This window comes from Erinaceus europaeus, chromosome 1 (genome assembly GCF_950295315.1).
Source record: "Erinaceus europaeus chromosome 1, mEriEur2.1, whole genome shotgun sequence".
In the NCBI taxonomy this organism is placed as follows: domain Eukaryota; kingdom Metazoa; phylum Chordata; class Mammalia; order Eulipotyphla; family Erinaceidae; genus Erinaceus; species Erinaceus europaeus.
In genome coordinates, this window is record NC_080162.1 from 186,360,081 (window position 1) to 186,378,524 (window position 18,444).

The 18,444-nt window shown below is 38.9% G+C and overlaps 1 protein-coding gene across 1 annotated transcript in view; it reads left to right on the forward strand.

Annotated features, from left to right (window-relative positions):
• CPA6 (carboxypeptidase A6) overlaps positions 1 to 18,444 on the forward strand; it is a 320,500-nt gene that overhangs the window by 271,539 nt on the left and 30,517 nt on the right. Inside the window, exons 7-8 of the mRNA XM_007527135.2 lie at positions 69 to 179; positions 635 to 725. Of these exons, the coding sequence (XP_007527197.1) occupies positions 69 to 179; positions 635 to 725 (202 nt within the window). The remainder of the gene's footprint in view (positions 1 to 68; positions 180 to 634; positions 726 to 18,444) is intronic.

Genomic DNA, 18,444 nt, shown 5'->3' on the forward strand with positions numbered 1-18,444 from the left:
GGAAGTGGATTTTTCAATCTGTATTTGAGATCAGTTTGTAAGGAAACTGTCACCTTTTTTATTTTTAGGCTCTTCTAACACATAGGAGTGATCCCACCATGAGGAAAATGTTGAATCATCTATATTTCTATATCATGCCTGTGTTTAATGTTGATGGATATCATTTCAGCTGGACCCATGTAAGTCACTTTATCCAATTGAAATGAGAGACTGGGTAAAACATAAAAAACAGTCACAGAGCAGGAAGCTTAATGGGCAATCAGCCCTGTGATTCTAGGGCTTTGAGAGAGACCTCCCATTCTCACACAACCTTTGAGTTTTGTTTACATCTTTGACCTGGAACAAAATGCCATGTAAATAAAGTTTTTTTTTCCCCCTTACAAATAAACTGAAAATTAGCTTATTCAGTTTTGCCTGTGAGGAAATGAGAGACAGGAAAAGACTGCAATTTGTGAAATAAATTGAAATATGAACTAAGGTCTCTGCTGCTAATCCAGGCTTCCCTCTACGACTCTATTTCTGGAATAATTCTCTCCTAAGTGCTATGAATCATTCACTGATTGAGCTACGAAAATGCATGTGAACAACCTTTTCAAGTATTGCTTCTATACCTAATTTTCTTAATTATACCTAGGATCGATTTTGGAGAAAAACAAGATCAAGGAACTCAAGGTTTCGCTGCCGAGGAGTTGATGCCAATCGAAACTGGAAAGTGAAATGGTGCGGTAAGTTGGGGAGCTTGGTAAGGATTCTGGCCTGAAGGTGTCAGCTGTTTTCATTTGAGAAAATGATGGACTATAAGAACTCTGAAGTAAGACTGCTATTTCTCTATATGTGAAACCCAAGTAAAGGAAAGCTGTGATATGTACAATGCAGCTTTAATTTCCAAAAGAAAGCTTTATCAAAAACATATAAAGCTCAAGAATTCAAATTGGTCAAACTAATTTGAAAATTTTAAGTTTAAACACAGATGTAAGAAGCTGAAAACTTAGGAATATTTGTCATTGATGAACTAAAACAGGAGCTGTGATTTGTGGCATAAATCTGGTTAGATGGGAGTCTGGCAGTAGCACAGCGGGTTAAGCGCACATGGCGCAAAGTGCAAAGACCTGCGTAAGGATCCTGGTTGGAGCCCCCAGCTCCCCACCTGCAGAGGAGTCGCTTCACAGGCGGTGAAGCAGGTCTGCAGGTGTCTATCTTTCTCTCCCCCCTCTGTCTTCCCCTCCTGTCTCCATTTCTCTCTATCCTATCCAACAACAACATCAATAACAACAACAATAAAACAAGGGCAACAAAAGGGAATAAATAAATAAAAAATTTTTTTTAATCTGGTTAGATGTGCTCATCCTGTCACTGAAAATGCTGCTGATCCTGCCTACATCTGTCGATGGTGATCAGAACCGCCAAATTCTTGTCTAGAATCTACCAAGCTGCCAGCTACACTCTGATCAGCCACATATACACAGGTTCATCTCTACTCCAACCTTTGTCTCACTGATAATCACCTTCCAAGTACAGAGAGGATGTCGTTTTTGTTATTGTTGTTGTTTAATATTTATTTATCTATTCCCTTTTGTTGCCCTTGTTGATTTATTGTTGTAGTTATTGGTGTCGTTGTTGGATAGGACAGAGAGAAATGGAGAGAGGAGGGGAAGACAGAGAGGGAGAGAGAAAGATAGACACCTGCAGACCAGCTTCATGGCTTATGAAGTGATCCCCCTGAAGATAGGGAACTGGGGGCTTGAACAGGGATTCTTAACGCCAGTCCTTGCACTTTGTGCCATGTGCGCTTAACCCGCTATTCTACCACCCAACTCCAGAGGATGTCGTTTTAAGGAAGGAAGCTCTAACATATTTTAAGAAGCAGGCAAGTATTAGAAAATTAAGTCATAAATAGAGGAGGGGATAGAAAATTTTACCTTTACACATCTGGGAATTTAATCTGGGGCTCTTTCAAATATATATAATAACAAGAGAAAATGGTTTGTTAAGACTTCTGGCAGCTGTGATAGGAATAAAAAGAAAAGTACAACTATAAGAAGTACAAAGAGGAAGTTTAGAAGTCTGGTTTACATAGCATCTTTAACAAAGAGTGAATTTGCAAGAAAATGACAGAACAACAACAATAAAAAGTCTTTCAAAGGCAGCAAGTTGTAGGAAGGTAGATATCTAAGAGAAGAAACCAATGGAATGAGGTTTGCTTTTAGAGTCTTCTAGTGCCATTTATATTCTCTGTTTAGGCAGAAAAGGAGCAGGTCAGAGGGAGAATTTGCTACTTACCTGCCTTCAATTCAATAATGATTTCATGTCAAAGAGGCATCTGGGGGGTGACACATCCTGGTTTCCTTCACTAGCTAGAAGGAGGAGAGAAGGAGGTATTATTGAAAATGCTGTTATAAAAAGATGCCCTTTTGCAGAGTTCTTCTCAAAATATAGACCCTTATGTAATAAGAAGGCAATTAGTGTGGGGCAGGGACAAGCGGTAGCGAAGCGGGTTAAGTGCAGCTTAAGGATCCTAATTCAAGGCCCCGCTGCCCACCTGTGGTTGCTTCACAGCCGGTTGGTTCTTCTTCTAGCGTTTGCCCTTCACAGCCGGTGAAGCTGGTCTGCAGGTGTCTATCTTTCTCTCCCCCTCTCTGTCTTCCCTTTCCTCTCTCCATTTCTCCCTGTCTTATCCAACAACAATGACAACAACAATAAAATAATAACAACAACGATAAACGACAAGGGCAATAAAAGGGAAAAAATGGCCTCCAGGAGCAGTGGATTCCTAGTGCAGGCACCGAGCCTCAGCAATAACCCTGGAGGCAAAAAAAGAAAAGAAAAGAAAAGAAAAGAAAAGAAAAGAAAAGAAAAGAAAAGAAAAGAAAAGAAAAGAAAAGAAAAGAAAAGAAAAAGAAATCAATCAGCCTCTTAGAAATGAGGCCTTTTAGTAGGTCAGCTCATTCGCTAACTAGTTCATTCTGTACTAGATGTCATTCCAGCCAGTGGTAAACACAATACAGGGTGGGTTTAGGCTCCTTTCATACATCCCTCCAGACAACCTCCCCCAATTAATTATAATTATCAAATAAAAAAATGGTAGACAAACAGAACATGGGTCTAGAAGATGGGCAAGTATGTTTTGGTTCTACCATTAATTCGACCAATGAATTGCATGCTTTTATTTGATCTGCTGAGTCATAATAATAATAATGCTAATTGCCTAGAGTATTTACAGAGATTGGAGGAATCCATATGTGTGGAATCCCTAATTAGGTCAGAGTCTAAATCCTCCTTCACCACCACTTGCGCCCTAGCTGTCCAGACCAGTCAGTTCATCTCTGAGTCCCCAATCAATTGTAAACCAACTTTCCTTTTGGAGAGAGTTGTGATGGCATGCCATAAATCAAATTTAAAAGTGATTGTATTGGGAGGAGAAGAAAATTATTATATAAGCACTATAAAGTAGTGTTGACAACTGTTTAGATTTGGAATTTTTTTTCTTCATCCTGGACAGTAAGGGGGAAAAAAACAAACAAACAAAAAGCATGTTCGCATAGTTCCTTAAGACCACTAATTTAGCTAAAATTCTTTCTTTCTCTTCCTTCTAAGGGGTAATTTTGCATACTCATAACTAACTGTCTCATTTCACTAGTTGGCAGGTATCTGCATCCATAAATACACCACACTCATGATGCCCACCAGTATCTGAGTGAGTACACTGAAGAGGTGACTGAGCAGAGTAACACCAGTAGACCCACGAGCTTTGCCCTGGGCAAAGTCTTTTGTTTACATCCAGTTACAAATGAGTGTCTTGCTTCCCCTTTTGTTCTTCCTTTACTTGGCTTCTTTCTTTGATCTGCTAGCTTCAGTTGTAGTCCTAACTATAATTCCCTTGACTTTCCCATTTTGTAATCATTTCTGATCCCTCTTGCAAATCAACACTCAATATGCATAAGGGATTTGCCAGATGGCAATTGCAAAACATGCCCTTGATTGACCTTTGTAAGTGATATGGTGATCCAGGCCTTCGGCCTAGGACTATTGCTCTCTATGCAAGGTTTCCAATGTGGATTCAGCTCATCTGACATCCTCAGATCCATTTCTCCACAGCTATAAATTTGGTCAAGTAGCCTATGAACCTCAGTGAAGCAACCACTACTAGTTCAAGGGACATTGAAGTAAGTAAGATCTCTGAAAACTTCTAAATAAACATACAGAAATTCCGAGGGCAACAGTTGAAAACGTTATGTAGTCAATATTGAGCTGGCAAAGCAAGTGTTTCCTTTTCTTAAATCAAATGTAAAGAGCAGAAAATGAAACTGCTTTTTACCATCAAAAATGTGTGGATTTCCTTATGACGGTGCTATGCTTAAATGTATTCATCGTGGAGTAGACTGTCAGCTTAGAGAATACTCGGGGAAAGAGGCACACCTCTGTAATACATCTTAGTCCCCCTAGCTATGAAATGAATATTATTAGTGCTCTGGCAGTACTGCACAGAGACTCAACAAATCAGGGAGGTGATAGGAACCAAGAATACATTCACAGTTGTACTGACTCATTTGCAGAAGTTCATTGAGCACACACTCCCTGACAAGCACTTGCTTTTCTTCCTCCTTCTATGCATTCATTTTAGACTGCGGTGAACACTAACTTTTCAACAATGGAATAAATGCAGGAGAGAGACAATGGGTTAAAGTGATAGCCATAGTATAGCTTTCATACTTGAATAATTTAAGTATTACCGCAATATAAATGACAACTCTGACAACCAAAGGTATGAGAGGAAATGTTTGCAAATGATATAATTGGTAGGGAAAGTATAGTCAGGATGTTAAAAGAAGTCTTGGGTCATGAAGATAGCTCACTTGGGAGGGTTCTTGGTGTGGGGGGGGTGGTGGCGGGGAACCTGCTTTGCCATGCACACAACCCACGTTTGAGCCCAACCCTGGCCACACTGGGGGGAAGCTTTGTTGCTGTGGTATTTTTCCTCTCTCCCTCTATCTGAAAAAGTCAATCTGGAGCAATGAAATCCTAACAGTCTCAACAACAACCAAGTGAGACCAGAGACACCTCATTTAGGACACGTCTGCTTTGCCATGTACACAACTCAGATTCAAACCTGGCTTCCATGACACTGTGATTTCTCTCCCCTTTCAACCACTCTATCTAAAAACACTTGCAGTGACCAAAAAATGAAAAGGATTCTGATACCTCAACTATTGAAATGTAAGTAATTCATTTTACGATGAAAAAGAATGATTTGAATACTCTCAAAGAAAATAATATACAAGCAGGAAAGAATACATGAAAGGATGCTGGACATCATTATCCTTCAAGAAATACACTGGGGGTGGGAGGCCGGGCGGTAGCACAGCGGGTTAAGCACACATGGCGCAAAGCACAAGGTCCACAAAAGGATGCCTGTTCAAGCACCCGGCTCCCCACCTGCTGGGGAGTCGCTCCACAGGCGGTGAAGCAGGTCTGCAGGTGTCTATCTTTCTCTCCCCCTCTCTGTCTTCCCCTCCTCTCTCCATTTCTCTCTGTCCTATCCAAAAACAACGGCAACAATAATAGTAACAATACCACCGATAAACAACAAGGGCAACAAAGGGGAAAAATGGCCTCCAGGAGCAGTGGATTCACAGTGCAGACACTGAGCCCCAGCAATAACCCTGGAGGAAAAAGAAAGAAAGAAAGAAAGAAAGAAAGAAAGAAAGAAAGAAAGAAAGAAAGAAAGAAAGAAAGACACATGAAGCTATTGCTTCACATCTCCGAAGTTAGCTGTAATAAGAATGATATTTTGAAAAGCCTTACAATAATGCATTTTAGTGAGCATATGAAAAGCCTGGAAAACTTAGGAGCTGGGCGGTGGTGCAACCAGTAAAATGGACAAGTTAAAATGGACAAGGAACAAGATTTTTGAGCCCCTGATCCCCACCTACAGGGAGGAAGCTTCCTAGCAGTGAGGTAGTACAACAGGTGTCTCTCTAACAATTTTTCTGTCTCTATGCTAATAATAAAGTTTAATTAAAATGGGGAGTCGGGCGGTAGCGCCTCGGGTTAAGCGCGCGTGGAGCAAAATACAAGGACTGGCTAAGGATTCAGGTTGGAGCCTCTGGCTCCCCACCTGCAGGAGAGTGCCTTCACAAGCGGTGAAGCAGGTCTGCAGGTGTCTTTCTCTCCCTCTCTCTGTCTTCCCCTCCTCTCTCGATTTCTCTCTGTACTAACAACTACGACATCAATAACAACAACAGTAATAACTACAACAACAATAAAAACCAACAAGGGCAACCAAAGGGAAAAGAAATTTTTAAAAATTAAAATTAAAGAAAAAAGATATATTTTACAGAAAGAAAACTTATAATTACTTGGGAAAGTGTAAAATTATATACCCATTTTGGAAGAGTATTTGACACAGTTACCTTATGACCCTGCAATTCCATATCTGGTTTTATACACAAGAGAAGTGTAAACACTTGTCTTCACAATGATTTGTACATGAATGTTCATAGCAGCATTATTTATAATATTATCATATATTATTATAAACAATATTTATAATACTGACTAAAAAGTAGAGACAAATGTCCATCATCTCATCACTAGATGAGTAAAAAATGGTGTATCCACACGAAAGACTATTATTTGGCTACAAAAAAATTAGTGAGGAATTGATATGTACTTCATCCAAAAAGGGATTGAAAACATTACATTTAGTGAAGCAGGCAGTCACAAAATATCAAATGTGACATAATTCCACTTATATAGTGGAAAAATCTATAGAGGCAGGATGTGAATTTGTACTTTGCAATAGCTAGAAGAGAAGAAAGCAGGATGTGACTATTACTGTGTTCAGGGATTCTTTTAAGGATGATGAAAATGTAGGCAAAATAACTTTTATTTTAAGTTCGAGAATGAGAAGAGTGGTGATGACTATGAAATAGTAAAATCTATTACTTCAAAAGAGTGGATTTTATGGTATATGTGAACTATAGTTCAGTAAAGCTATATGGATTCATCTCCAGTAGCATGGAGAAAAAAAAAAAAAAAGAAAACTAAATTGAACTCGAGAAACTTCTGCACAGTAAGCATCAGTAACATGAAAAGGCAGCCCACTAAACAGAAGACATCTGCAAACCAATTATCAGACAAGGTTAATACACACAATACATTAGCTGCTCCTACAATTCAACAGGAACAAAAACAAACATGCAAACTAATTTAAAAATGAGGAGAGACACTGAATATGCTTTCTAACCAAAGACATCATAGGCAACAGAAACATGAAAATATGTTCTTTGTTGCTTATCATTAGAGAAATGTAAATCAAAACCACAATGAGATTGCAACTCACATCTATTATAATGGCTAGAATAATAAAATAAAAAAGAACAAACAACAAACATTAGGTATTACTGAGGAGGAAAAAAGAACAACTATATGATTTTGTTAGTAATGTAAATCGGCACAACAATATTTCAAATAGAACTTACAATGCAATCCAACAATTCCACTGCTGGATATTTATCTAAAGAAAAAGAAAGCACTGGGGCAGGGCGGTAGTGTACTGGGTTAAGCGCACATGGCTGGAAGCACAAGGATTGGCCTAAGGATCCTGGTTCGAGCTCCAGGCTCCCCACCTGCAGGGGAGTTGCTTCACAGGCGGTGAAGCAGGTCTGCATGTGTCTGTCTTTCTCTCCCCCTGTCTTCCCCTCCTCTCTCCATTTCTCTCTGTCCTATCCAACAACAACTGCAATAGCAACGAAATGGAAAAAATGGCAGCCTGGAGCAGAGAATTTGTAGTGCAGACACCCAGCCTCTGCAATAACCCTACCCTGAAGGCAAATAAAAAAAAAAAAAAAAGAGGAATATGAAAGCACTAATTTGAAAATGAAAATACATACATTTTGTTTCTCTATGCTCATTGCACTACTGTTCACAATTGCCCAGATGCAAAAACAACCTAGGTACCCACTGACAGATGAATGGATAAATATGATGTGGTATGTATTCACAATGGACTACTATTCAGCTATTTTAAAAGATTAAATCTTGGTCGGACAGTGATGCACCCAGTTGAGTGCTCACATTATCATGCTCAAGAACCAGCGTCAAGCACTTGGACCCCACCTGCACAGGGATAGGAAGCTTCACAAGCAGTGAAGCGCTGTTGCAAGTGTTTACTTCTCTCCCCTCTCTCACCTGCTACCAACCCCTCATGCTATGAAAAAAGGGAAACAGCAGTTTTTGCTAGGCAAATATTTTAACAGATTCCATGAGGGAAGCCACTACAACGTATTTTTTTTTCCAGCATCTGTGAAATCACAATGAGTGGTCACTGACTGCTTTCTAAGAACACGCTTTCTCCAAATGAACGACTCTGTGGTTTTCAGGAAGGTGTTTGAACTAGACAGTAAGATTAAAACAGGGGATTTCTGATAACTAAATTTGTGACAAGAGGGAGGGAAAAAGAAAGTAACAGAAATTGGGCTCTAAAGTCCAAATCACAAAGCTGAAATGAAAATCCTTTGCTTCTGAGTATTTAAGAAAATAAAGCTTTCCATTTCTTAGCAGTCAAACATTTCCCAGCTCATACACCACTATTTCATTTTTGTGAAGCTGTTCTTAAATCCTTTTTCCCACTCCAAATACTGATTAAAGCTCACATCCTCTCTATTTTACATTTCATGCTTCTTAGGCACAGTAACATAAATTCATATTTAAACATTAAATGAATTCTTTGTAGCCTCAGATTAAAAAATGCAATAATGATAGTATGTATGTCACAAAATAATAAATTGACTTTTCTGACCCTTCTCAAGGATGAAGATATAGGAATATCATGAAATAAATTATTGAAATTACAAGAAGTCAAAATGTAAGTTTTTTTTTTTTCTGAGAGAAAGAGTGAAAGAGACTGTAACACCAAAGCTTCCTCCAGTGTGATAGACATTGGGCCACACACAGGACAAAGCAGCATACTATCAAACCGAGCTGTTTCTCTGGCCTTACATTTTAATTTACAATACCCATTCTAGCATTGTGAATGATTTTTTTTTTTTTTTTTTACCAGAGCACTGCTCAGCTCTGGTTTTATGGTTGTGTGGGGGATTAAACCTGAGACTTGAGAGCCTCAGGCGTGCGAGTCTCTTTGCATAATCACTATGCTACCTACCCTGGCCCAACATTTTTTTCTTGACAGTTTTGATAATGTTTTAGTGCTTTAAAAGCTTTTATAAATAGGTCATTTTTTAAAGCCACTGGAGCATTATATATATATATATATATATATATATATATATATATATATATATATATATATATATGATACTTTTGTAGTTAGGCATAGTAGAGGTTGCAGAATAATTCCCCAAACTGTAAGGTTACTAATTTTTCATTTGGTACTGATCTTTTGTATTGGTGATTTAACAGTGCTTTACAAAATTATAAGATTCAAGAGTATTTTCCTACCCATACATACTGTGTGCATCTGCTAATTTTATTTCACTTGTTTTGGCAGGCAACCCATCTAGACCACTCAGTCTTAAGATTAGTATTGCATTGGGCATAGATTTATATAAGAACGTAAAAGTAGTGTCTTTTTTTCCCCCCACCTCCAGGGTTACTGCTGGGTTCAGTGCCTGCACTATGAATCGCCTGCTCCTGGAAAGCTATTTTTTCCCTTTTTTTTTTTTTTTTGCCCTTGTTTATCACTGTTGTTGTCATTCTTATTGTTGTTTCTGTCATTGTTGTTAGATAGAACAGAGAGAAATGGAGAGAGAAGGGGAAGATAGAGAGGGGAGAGAAAGATAGACACCTGCAGACCTGCTTCACTGCTTATAAAATGACCCCCGCCCCAGGTGGAGAAGAGTAGTGTCTTCAAAGCTTTTATGTACTTTTTTTTCCCATTGTGGCTACTTTTTCAGCATTAATGCATTTCTGAGTTTACTGAAAACAAACTATATTTCTGATTATTTTCTTCCAGCTGTATCATTTGAATTTAACAAATTATGTTACTTTTATTTACATAGATTTCATGCATATCTAACTACTTTGAATTTTTTAGTGCTGTAACTATTATTAAAATTTCATAAGCATGAGACATCCTTCTGGGTCACTAATGTTATTGATTCTTTTCATTGTTTTCAAATTCCCAATGCCCCTTTCAATCTATATGCACATTTTTAGTTCAGCTTCCTTTTGAAGACATTTTTCTGTTTTTAAAAGAATCCTTTTGAATACTACTCCTACAGGTAGAAATAGGAAAAAAGTGACATTCCACTTTTATATTTGTTTTAAAATCTGTGATGCACAGTATGACAAGATAACTGAGCAGTCACTTTGCCTTTATACTGTCTTCTAGAATAGTTTCTCCCAAACCACATAAAACTTAGCAAACTGCAGAGCCCTGGTGGACCAAGAGAAATCACTAAGTATCCTAACAATAATTTCTCACCACTCTATGGCCTGGAAGTCTAGGATCATGGTGTCAGAGCAGGCAACTTGGCTCACAGACCGTACCTTCCCACTGTTCTCACATGGTATAAGGCCCTAGGATCTTCAGTGGACCCTCTTTTGAAAGGCACTAACCCCATTCATGAGGACTCTATTCTCATGAGTTAAGTACCATCAGAGGCCCTACTCCAAATATTGTCACACTGAGCATTAGAATTTAAGTATATGAAATTAAGGGCACAAATATTCAAACCACAGCAATAGCAAGCACTAAGGACACCAGTGATTTTAAGCTGTGAGAAAACAAACAAAAAAACAAACAAACAAGGATTTTTTATAATATAAAGAAAAATACCAGGGCCAGGAGCTAGCTCACTTGGTGTGGTGCTTTCGTTGTTGTTTGTTTGCCATATGCAGGTCCCAGATTCAAGTATCAATACCACGTGCAAACACATGATGAGAGAGGATAAGCTCCAGTGTTGTGATGTCTCTCCCTTACATGCTGTTTTGTTTTTGAAATGTTTTTTTTTCATCACTCCTATCACCAAAGCTCTGTCTCCTCCTCCCTACATCCACAGATAACCACTGTAGTTCTTCCACGGTCTTAGAAACAGGTGTACATTTTGTTTTTTCACATTCATATACTCAGTTCTCTGTATTCTGTAGCTGTCCTTCTACCTCCTTACTTGCTTCACTGAGCATCATCTTCTTCAAGTCCATCCACTTTATCCCAAAGGACACAATATCATCTTTTTTATTGCTGAGTAAAATTTCATTGAATATATGTCCAAGAACCTTTTTATCCAGTCATCTGTCAAAGGGCATTTCGGTTGTCTCCAAGTTTTTGCTATTGTGAATAAAGCCGTTATAAACATGGGAGTGCAGATAACCCTTTGAATCAGTGTCTCATTATATTTTGGGGCATATGCCTAGTGGTGAAATTTCTGGGTCATGAGGTATTTCCACTTGTACTTAAGAATCCTCCAGACTGTTCTCCATAATGGCTGCACCAGTTCGCACTCCCTCCAGCAGTGTAGTAGAGTTCCTCTCTCTCCACATCCTCCCCAACACTTCTCTTTTCTGTTTTTATTGATGGAGCCCGTTTTCACAGGTGTGAGGTGGACTCTCCATGTGCTTCTGCTTCTGTCTCTATATATCCGGAATGGAAAAATCAAAACAAAAATGATCACTCTGAGAGTTATGAAATCGCTCATGTGAGAGACTCCAGCAGTTTAATAACAATAATACAAAAATGCATTTAATAGAGTTGTTATCTCAGATTATTGTCGCTGTCAGCCCGCAACAACGACACGGACACCAGAGTCTTCTTCCTCAATTCCCTTTATTTCCTTCTTACGGCCACCTTAAGTACCTTTCACTGTTACATAGTCAGCCAATGGGCATTAAGCAAGCATACAGCATTCATAGATCATGCAGCCTTCTGCCAATCATAAAACAGCTCACGTGTACAGCACGCAGCCTGTGAAGTTGGATCGTCCAACTTCTGCAAAGTTTGTTTACCACTTTACTGGTTTAGCCACCACGTGGCCAGCGCCATCTTAGGGGCGTGATGTGCAGTGTCATTACGGCTCCTGACAGATTATCAGATTCATTCATTTACTACATTTTATACTAGTTAATGAGAAAACAGCAGTAATGAATCAAAGTCAGGTTGTAGTACATACTGTGTGTAAAAAATACATATATGTTAGCTGGCGAAATAGTTCACTTGGACAGCGTACTGTTTTGCCATGCATGTAGCCCAGTTTCAAGATTGGCTTCCACTACCTTGAAGGAAGCTTAGGTGCTACGGTCTCTTTCACTCTCTCTGCTTCTCTGCCTTTCTGCCTCAAAAAGAAAGGAAAGAAGGGAGGGAGGGAGGAGAGAAAGAAGACAGAAAAGTGATAGTGCTGGGGTACATTAGCTGTTATTGGTGGCACAGAGAAGACTGATGAGATGACATTTAAGAATTAAAGTTATAGGAGGCAGGCAGTAGCTCAACAGATTAAGCTCATGTGGTGCAAAGCCCAAGAACTTGTGTAAGGATCCCGGTTCAAGCCCCCAGGTCCCCACCTGCAGGGGCGTCGCTTCACAGGTGGTGAAGCAGGTATGTAGGTGTCTATCTTTCTCTCCCCCTCTCTGTCTTCCCCTCCTCTCTCCATTTCTCTCTGTCCTATCCAACAACGATGACATCAACAACAATAATAATAACTACAACAACAATAAAAACAAAGGCAACAAAAGGGAAAATAAATAAATAAATATAAAATTTTTTTTAAATAAAAAGAAAGTTATAGGGGTCCGGTGGCAGCGCAGCGGGTTAAGTGCATGTGGTATGAAGCGCAAGAACTTGCATAAGGATCCTGGTTCGAGCCCCTGGCTCCCCACCTGCAGGGGGTCACTTTACAAGCAGTGAAGCAGGTCTGCAGGTGTCTATCTTTATCTCCCCTATCACTGTCTTCCCTTCCTCTCTCCATTTCTCTCTGTCCTATCCAACAACAATCATATCAATAACAATAATAATAATAACCACAACAATTAAAAACAACAAGTGCAACAAAAGGGAAAAAAATTGCCTCCACAAGCAGTGGATTCATGGTGTAGGCACTGGAGCCCAAGAAATAACCCTGGAGGAAAAAAAAAAAGTTATTTGTGGAAAGAGCAGGTAGAGGGTAGGGGTAGCAGCTTAGTGGTTATGCAAAGAAACTCTCATATCTGAAGCTCCAAAATCCCAGGTTCAATCCCCCACACTACCATAAGCCAGAGCAGAGCAGCGCTCTGGTTAAAAAATGTCAAAGAAAGGAAGGAAGAAGAGAAAAGAAAAGAAAAGGGAGACACAGGTAGAGGGGAAAGAAGCATAAAGATCTTAAGTTTGGAAGCATCTTTCATGTGCTTACGGAAGAATAAGGAGAGGCGTGTGGCTTGAACTAAGTGAGGAGAGAGAGGAAGTTAAATCAGAGAAGCAGGCGCTTGCTGATAATGGGTTCTGCATGCTAAGAAGGACAGTGTCCTTAAGGGGATGGGAGACCACTGGAGAGGTTTTCAACTGAGAAGTGACATTATCTATTTTTGTAAAATGATTATTCTGGCTGTTACACCAAAATAGGTTGCTATGGGGAGATACTTACATTCATATTATATATTCTCATTTGAAAGCTTTGCTTCCAGAATATAAGTCTTACCTAAGAATATTATTATCTACTTCTGTAGACAACCATGGCATATACCATAATGAAATTATAAATGGCAGATGTCTTTATTATGCAAATAACTTGTAAAGGAACCAAATGAACATCAGTAGCTATGTAAGAAAAAATAACAGGGAAGCAGAGGCAATAGCACACCTGGCTACGCTCACATAGTACGTGGAGCACAAGGACCCGCTCAAGGATCAGGGTTCAAACCCCTGGGTTCCCATCTGCAGGCATGTCACCCCACAAGCTGTGAAGCAGGTCTGCAGGTGTCCATCTTTCTCTCCCCATCTCTCTCAATTTCTCTCTGTCCTGTCCAATAAAGTGGAAAAAATGGCCTCCAGGAGCAGTGGACTCATAGTGCAGGCACTAAGTCCCAGTGATAATCATAGAGGCAAATAATAATAAATAAGGATAATAATTGCAGGTAATAGAGTAGAGAAAAATTTACTAACACACATACTTCAAATTCAAACATTTCATAACAGTATTTTTAAAAGTTTATGTAAAATGTAAAACTTTCCAGGTTAAAATATAAAACAGTAGGGCAGGAGTACATAGCATAATGGTTATGCAAATAGACTCTCATGCCTGAGGCTCCAAAGTCCTAGGTTCAATCCCCTGCACCACTATAAACCAGAGCTGAGCAGTGCTCTGGTAAAAATAAAGTAAGATATAAAATAGTTGTAATTTATGAAAATAAAGCAAGATAATAAAATAGGCAACCCTTTCATATTCAAAAATAATATTCAAGAGAATAAGAAAATGTGTTATCTATTAAAAATTTTCCAAAATATTCACTATGTTTATTAAGTTGGAAGCAGTGGTAAAATGGGGATATTGTGTGTCTCTAGAAGAATTAGAAAATATTTGATAAAGCACATCACCAGTACCATATATTGCATACATTACAAAAAGTAAAAGAATCCTGAATGAGTTCTATTTGTCATCTTCTCTCCCCAGACACATCCTGGAGATTTAAAATATTGAGGTCCAAGTTAGAGAGTCAGAAAAGATATTATTTAGCAAGCAAGAAGGTGACTCAGCACTTGCATGCATGGAATCCTAAGTTAGGTTTCTAGCACCTCATATAATAATAGATTGATGTTCTGGTTCTATTATTTAAAAAATCTTTTTTTTATGAAAACGTTAAGAAAAATTGCTATTGATCATGAGCCTTGCACATGGATAAGAAAGAGAAAACACAGCTGAGAAAACTAGAAGCTGTTGCTTTGAGTTAAACATTCCCAATTAGCATATAAGTATAGTATTGACATATGTTAGGTGCTTAGTTTCCTGAGTGATTCTTACGACTATTGAGTTTTGCTATGTAAGAATACAAACATAGCAAGATCACCTATTTTAAAGTCAATTTTAAACTACTAGTTCATGCTGAGTTTCTTCCAAAAGTTATGCTTTCCAAACTGAGCTGAGGTTCTATGGATGTGGGGTTATGTCACAGAGTAAATATCAAAGAATCACAGCACACATTCAGAGAATATTAATTTTATTGGAAGATTTCAAGAAGGGAATTATGTTGTGTTAAATATAAATAAATGCATTAACTAGTGGGCTGAGCCATTCATATGAATTTTTAAGGTAAAACAAATATTTTAAATAAACTATGGACTTACAGTCTGTTAAGTTTGTTGAAGATATCAGGTGGGAAAAATTGACAAACATTAGGTAGTTTAGACTCTCTTAAGTTTTAAAGTCAGAATAGTGGAAAATGTAGCTCAATGATAAAGCATATGCCTAGTACATATGAGGCCATGAGTTTAATCCCTGGCACTTCAAAAATTAAATAACGAAGTTTTTAAAGTCAGGGGAAAAAAGACTGATATTTGAGCATCAGCTAAAGGACTAGATAGTAACAACAACAGAACCTTAATCAAGAAGATGTGTTTTTTATTTTTATGTCCTGTTGTTCCTCAGTTGTTGTGTTTTGAGTACAAGCCACACTATACTAAATACCTTTATGATAAATGCAATCACCAACCTTGGAAACTACAATAGTAACTGAAGCAAGGATTGAAGCAGTTTAACCAATACCAGTTAGCCAAACAAAGCCTCCAGTCCAAGAAAAAATAGCCACCAAATCCAAATGAAAACGAAAGAGAAAGGATAAAAGGGACAGCAAGAATAGGCAATTATGCAAATCTACTGTCCACTTTAAATTCTAGGGGTAGCAAGAGGAGAAAGGGAAGTAGAGAAGAGACACACACAAAGAGAATCCACTCTGAGTCAGATTTCTTCCCTAAAATAATTCACAAACAAGTATCAGTGAATTCAGAAAGCAGAAGGAAAAAGGAAGACAAGAAAAAGAAAAAAGAGAAGAAAAAAAGAGTAGTGAAAAGAAAGAGGTTTTTTTTTTTAATTTAATTAGCTAGGAGGAGGGAGAAGGGGGAGAGTGGATAGAGGAGGTAGGTAGGGTGAAACAAGTTCCTCTCACAATGGATAGATCACGCAGTCACCTAACAATGGAAAATACACTAAGAGTTAATTTTGGTCAACCTGAAAGAGGGGGGTAAAGGGACACACATGTATATAATAGTAATAATAAAATAGAACAGAGTAAAAAAAAAACCCTAACAGTCTGTGCTGGGGCTCACGTGAAATGGCTCCAACCAGGGGGTAAGCCTCTGACCCTCCCTTGCTGGTTCTCCCTAGAACCACACGACTCAGAAAGGAGGCATCAGGGAATATTCTGGTATGAACATTTGTTTATTGGGAGAAGAGTACAGGTCTTTATAGAGAGTTAAACAAAGAACATTTTTCACATTTGTCAGAAATTACAGGTTTCTTAAACCAGTAAGGTGAGGTACAGAAGAAGAAAAACAAAGCTTGATGTAAATCACAGATATCAAAGGACACAAAGAAATAGAATTTTGGGGCTTTTCACTGCCTGGTGTTGGGGAGGTGTATGATAGAGTGTGTTCTCATTTATGATCAAAAGGTGAAGTGGCTGTGTGAACTTTGAGTGAACCCTAAAGCAGGCAGCCATTTAGCCTGCAGCTAGCAGAGGAAACTAAGTGTGAGAGGCTTGTGGGCTCTCTGTGAGCTTGAGAGACCAACAAGGAGAAACTGAGTCTGGGAGACTTTTCCCTCTTGGCTCATCTCTATAAGGAGAGAGGCTAACAAGTGGGGTGTCTTTCCAGACCTCAATCCAAGGATGGGAGAGATCCCCTAAGCTCTACCAATCTTTTACATAGTCCCACAAATCTGCAGCTTTGACGGCTCCCAATTGGCTCGGGCACCCTGAGCTAGGACAACCAATTGTTAAAAAATAAAATTAATGATAATAATAATAAAAACCTCCAGGTAGTCTTTCCCTGGTGGGGTGAGGCCAAAGGGACTCAGAAAGGAAAAGGGTTGGAATGACGCTCCTGGTGAGCTAGGAATCTTGGTAAAGAAAAAAGCTCAGTGGGGAGCCTGCTAGTAGCAGCTCTCCAGCCCCCTCACCCCCAGGTCTAGTTATGTGGGGGGGGGTGCACTTTGGAAATAATTTTTTAAAAATCCTTTCTTTTTTTTTTTCTCAGTATTCTTTTTTTTATTTCTTTCTTTCTTGGGGAATTAATGTTTTACACTCAACAGTAAATACAATAGTTTGTACATGCAAAACATTTCCCAGTTTTCCATATAGCAGTACAACCCCCACTAGGTCCTCTGTCATCTTTCTTGGATCTGTATTCTTTCTTCCCAACCAACCCACCCCAGAGTCTTTTACTTTGGTGCAATACACCAATTCCAGTTCAGGTTATACTTGTGTTTTCTCTTCTGATACTGTTTTTCAACTTCTGTCTGACAGTGAGATAATCCCATATTCATCCTTCTTCTTCTGACTTATTTCACTTAACATGAATTTTTCAAGGTCCATCCAAGATCGGCTGAAAACGGGGGAGTCACCATTTTTTACAGCTGAGTAGTATTCCATTGTGTATATATACCACAACTTGCTCAGCCACTCATCTGTTGTTGGACACCTGGGCTGCTTCCAGGTTTTGGCTATTACAAACTGTGCTGTCAAGAACATATGTACACACAGATCTTTTTGGATGAGTGTGTTGGGTTCCTTAGGACATATCCCCAGGAGAGGAACTGCAGGATCAGAGGGTAGGTCCATTTCGAGCCTTCTGAGAGTTCTCCAGACTGCTCTCCACAGAGGTTGGACCAATTTACATTCCCACCAGCAGTGTAGGAACATTCCTTTGACCCCACACGCTCTCCAGCGTTTGCTGCTGTTATCTTTTCTGATGTATGACATTCTCACAGGAGTGAAGTGGTATCTCATTGTTGTCTTTATTTGCATTTCTCTGACAATCAGAGACTTGGAGCATTTTTTTTCATGTGTTTCTCAGCCTTTTGTATCTCTTCTCTGGTGAATATTCTGTCCATGTCCTCCCCCCATTTTTGGATGGGGTTATTTGTTGTCTTATTGTTGAGATTTGCAAGTTCTTTATATATTCTGGTTATTAGCCTCTTATCTGATGTATGGCATGTAAAGATCTTCTCCCATTCTGTGAGGGGTCTCTTGGTTTGGGTAGTGGTTTCTTTTGCTGTGCAGAAGCTTTTTAATTTGATGTAGTCCCATAGGTTTATGCTTGCCTTCGTCTTCTTTGTAATTGGATTCGTTTCATTGAAGATGGCTTTAGAATTTATGCGGAAAGGAGTTCTGCCAGTATTTTCCAGTATCTGATAGTTTTTGGTCTAACATCCAAGTCCTTTATCCACTTGGAATTTACTTTTGTATTTGGTGAAATATAGTGGTTCAGTTTCATTCTTCTGCCGTTTAAACCCATTTTTTCCAACA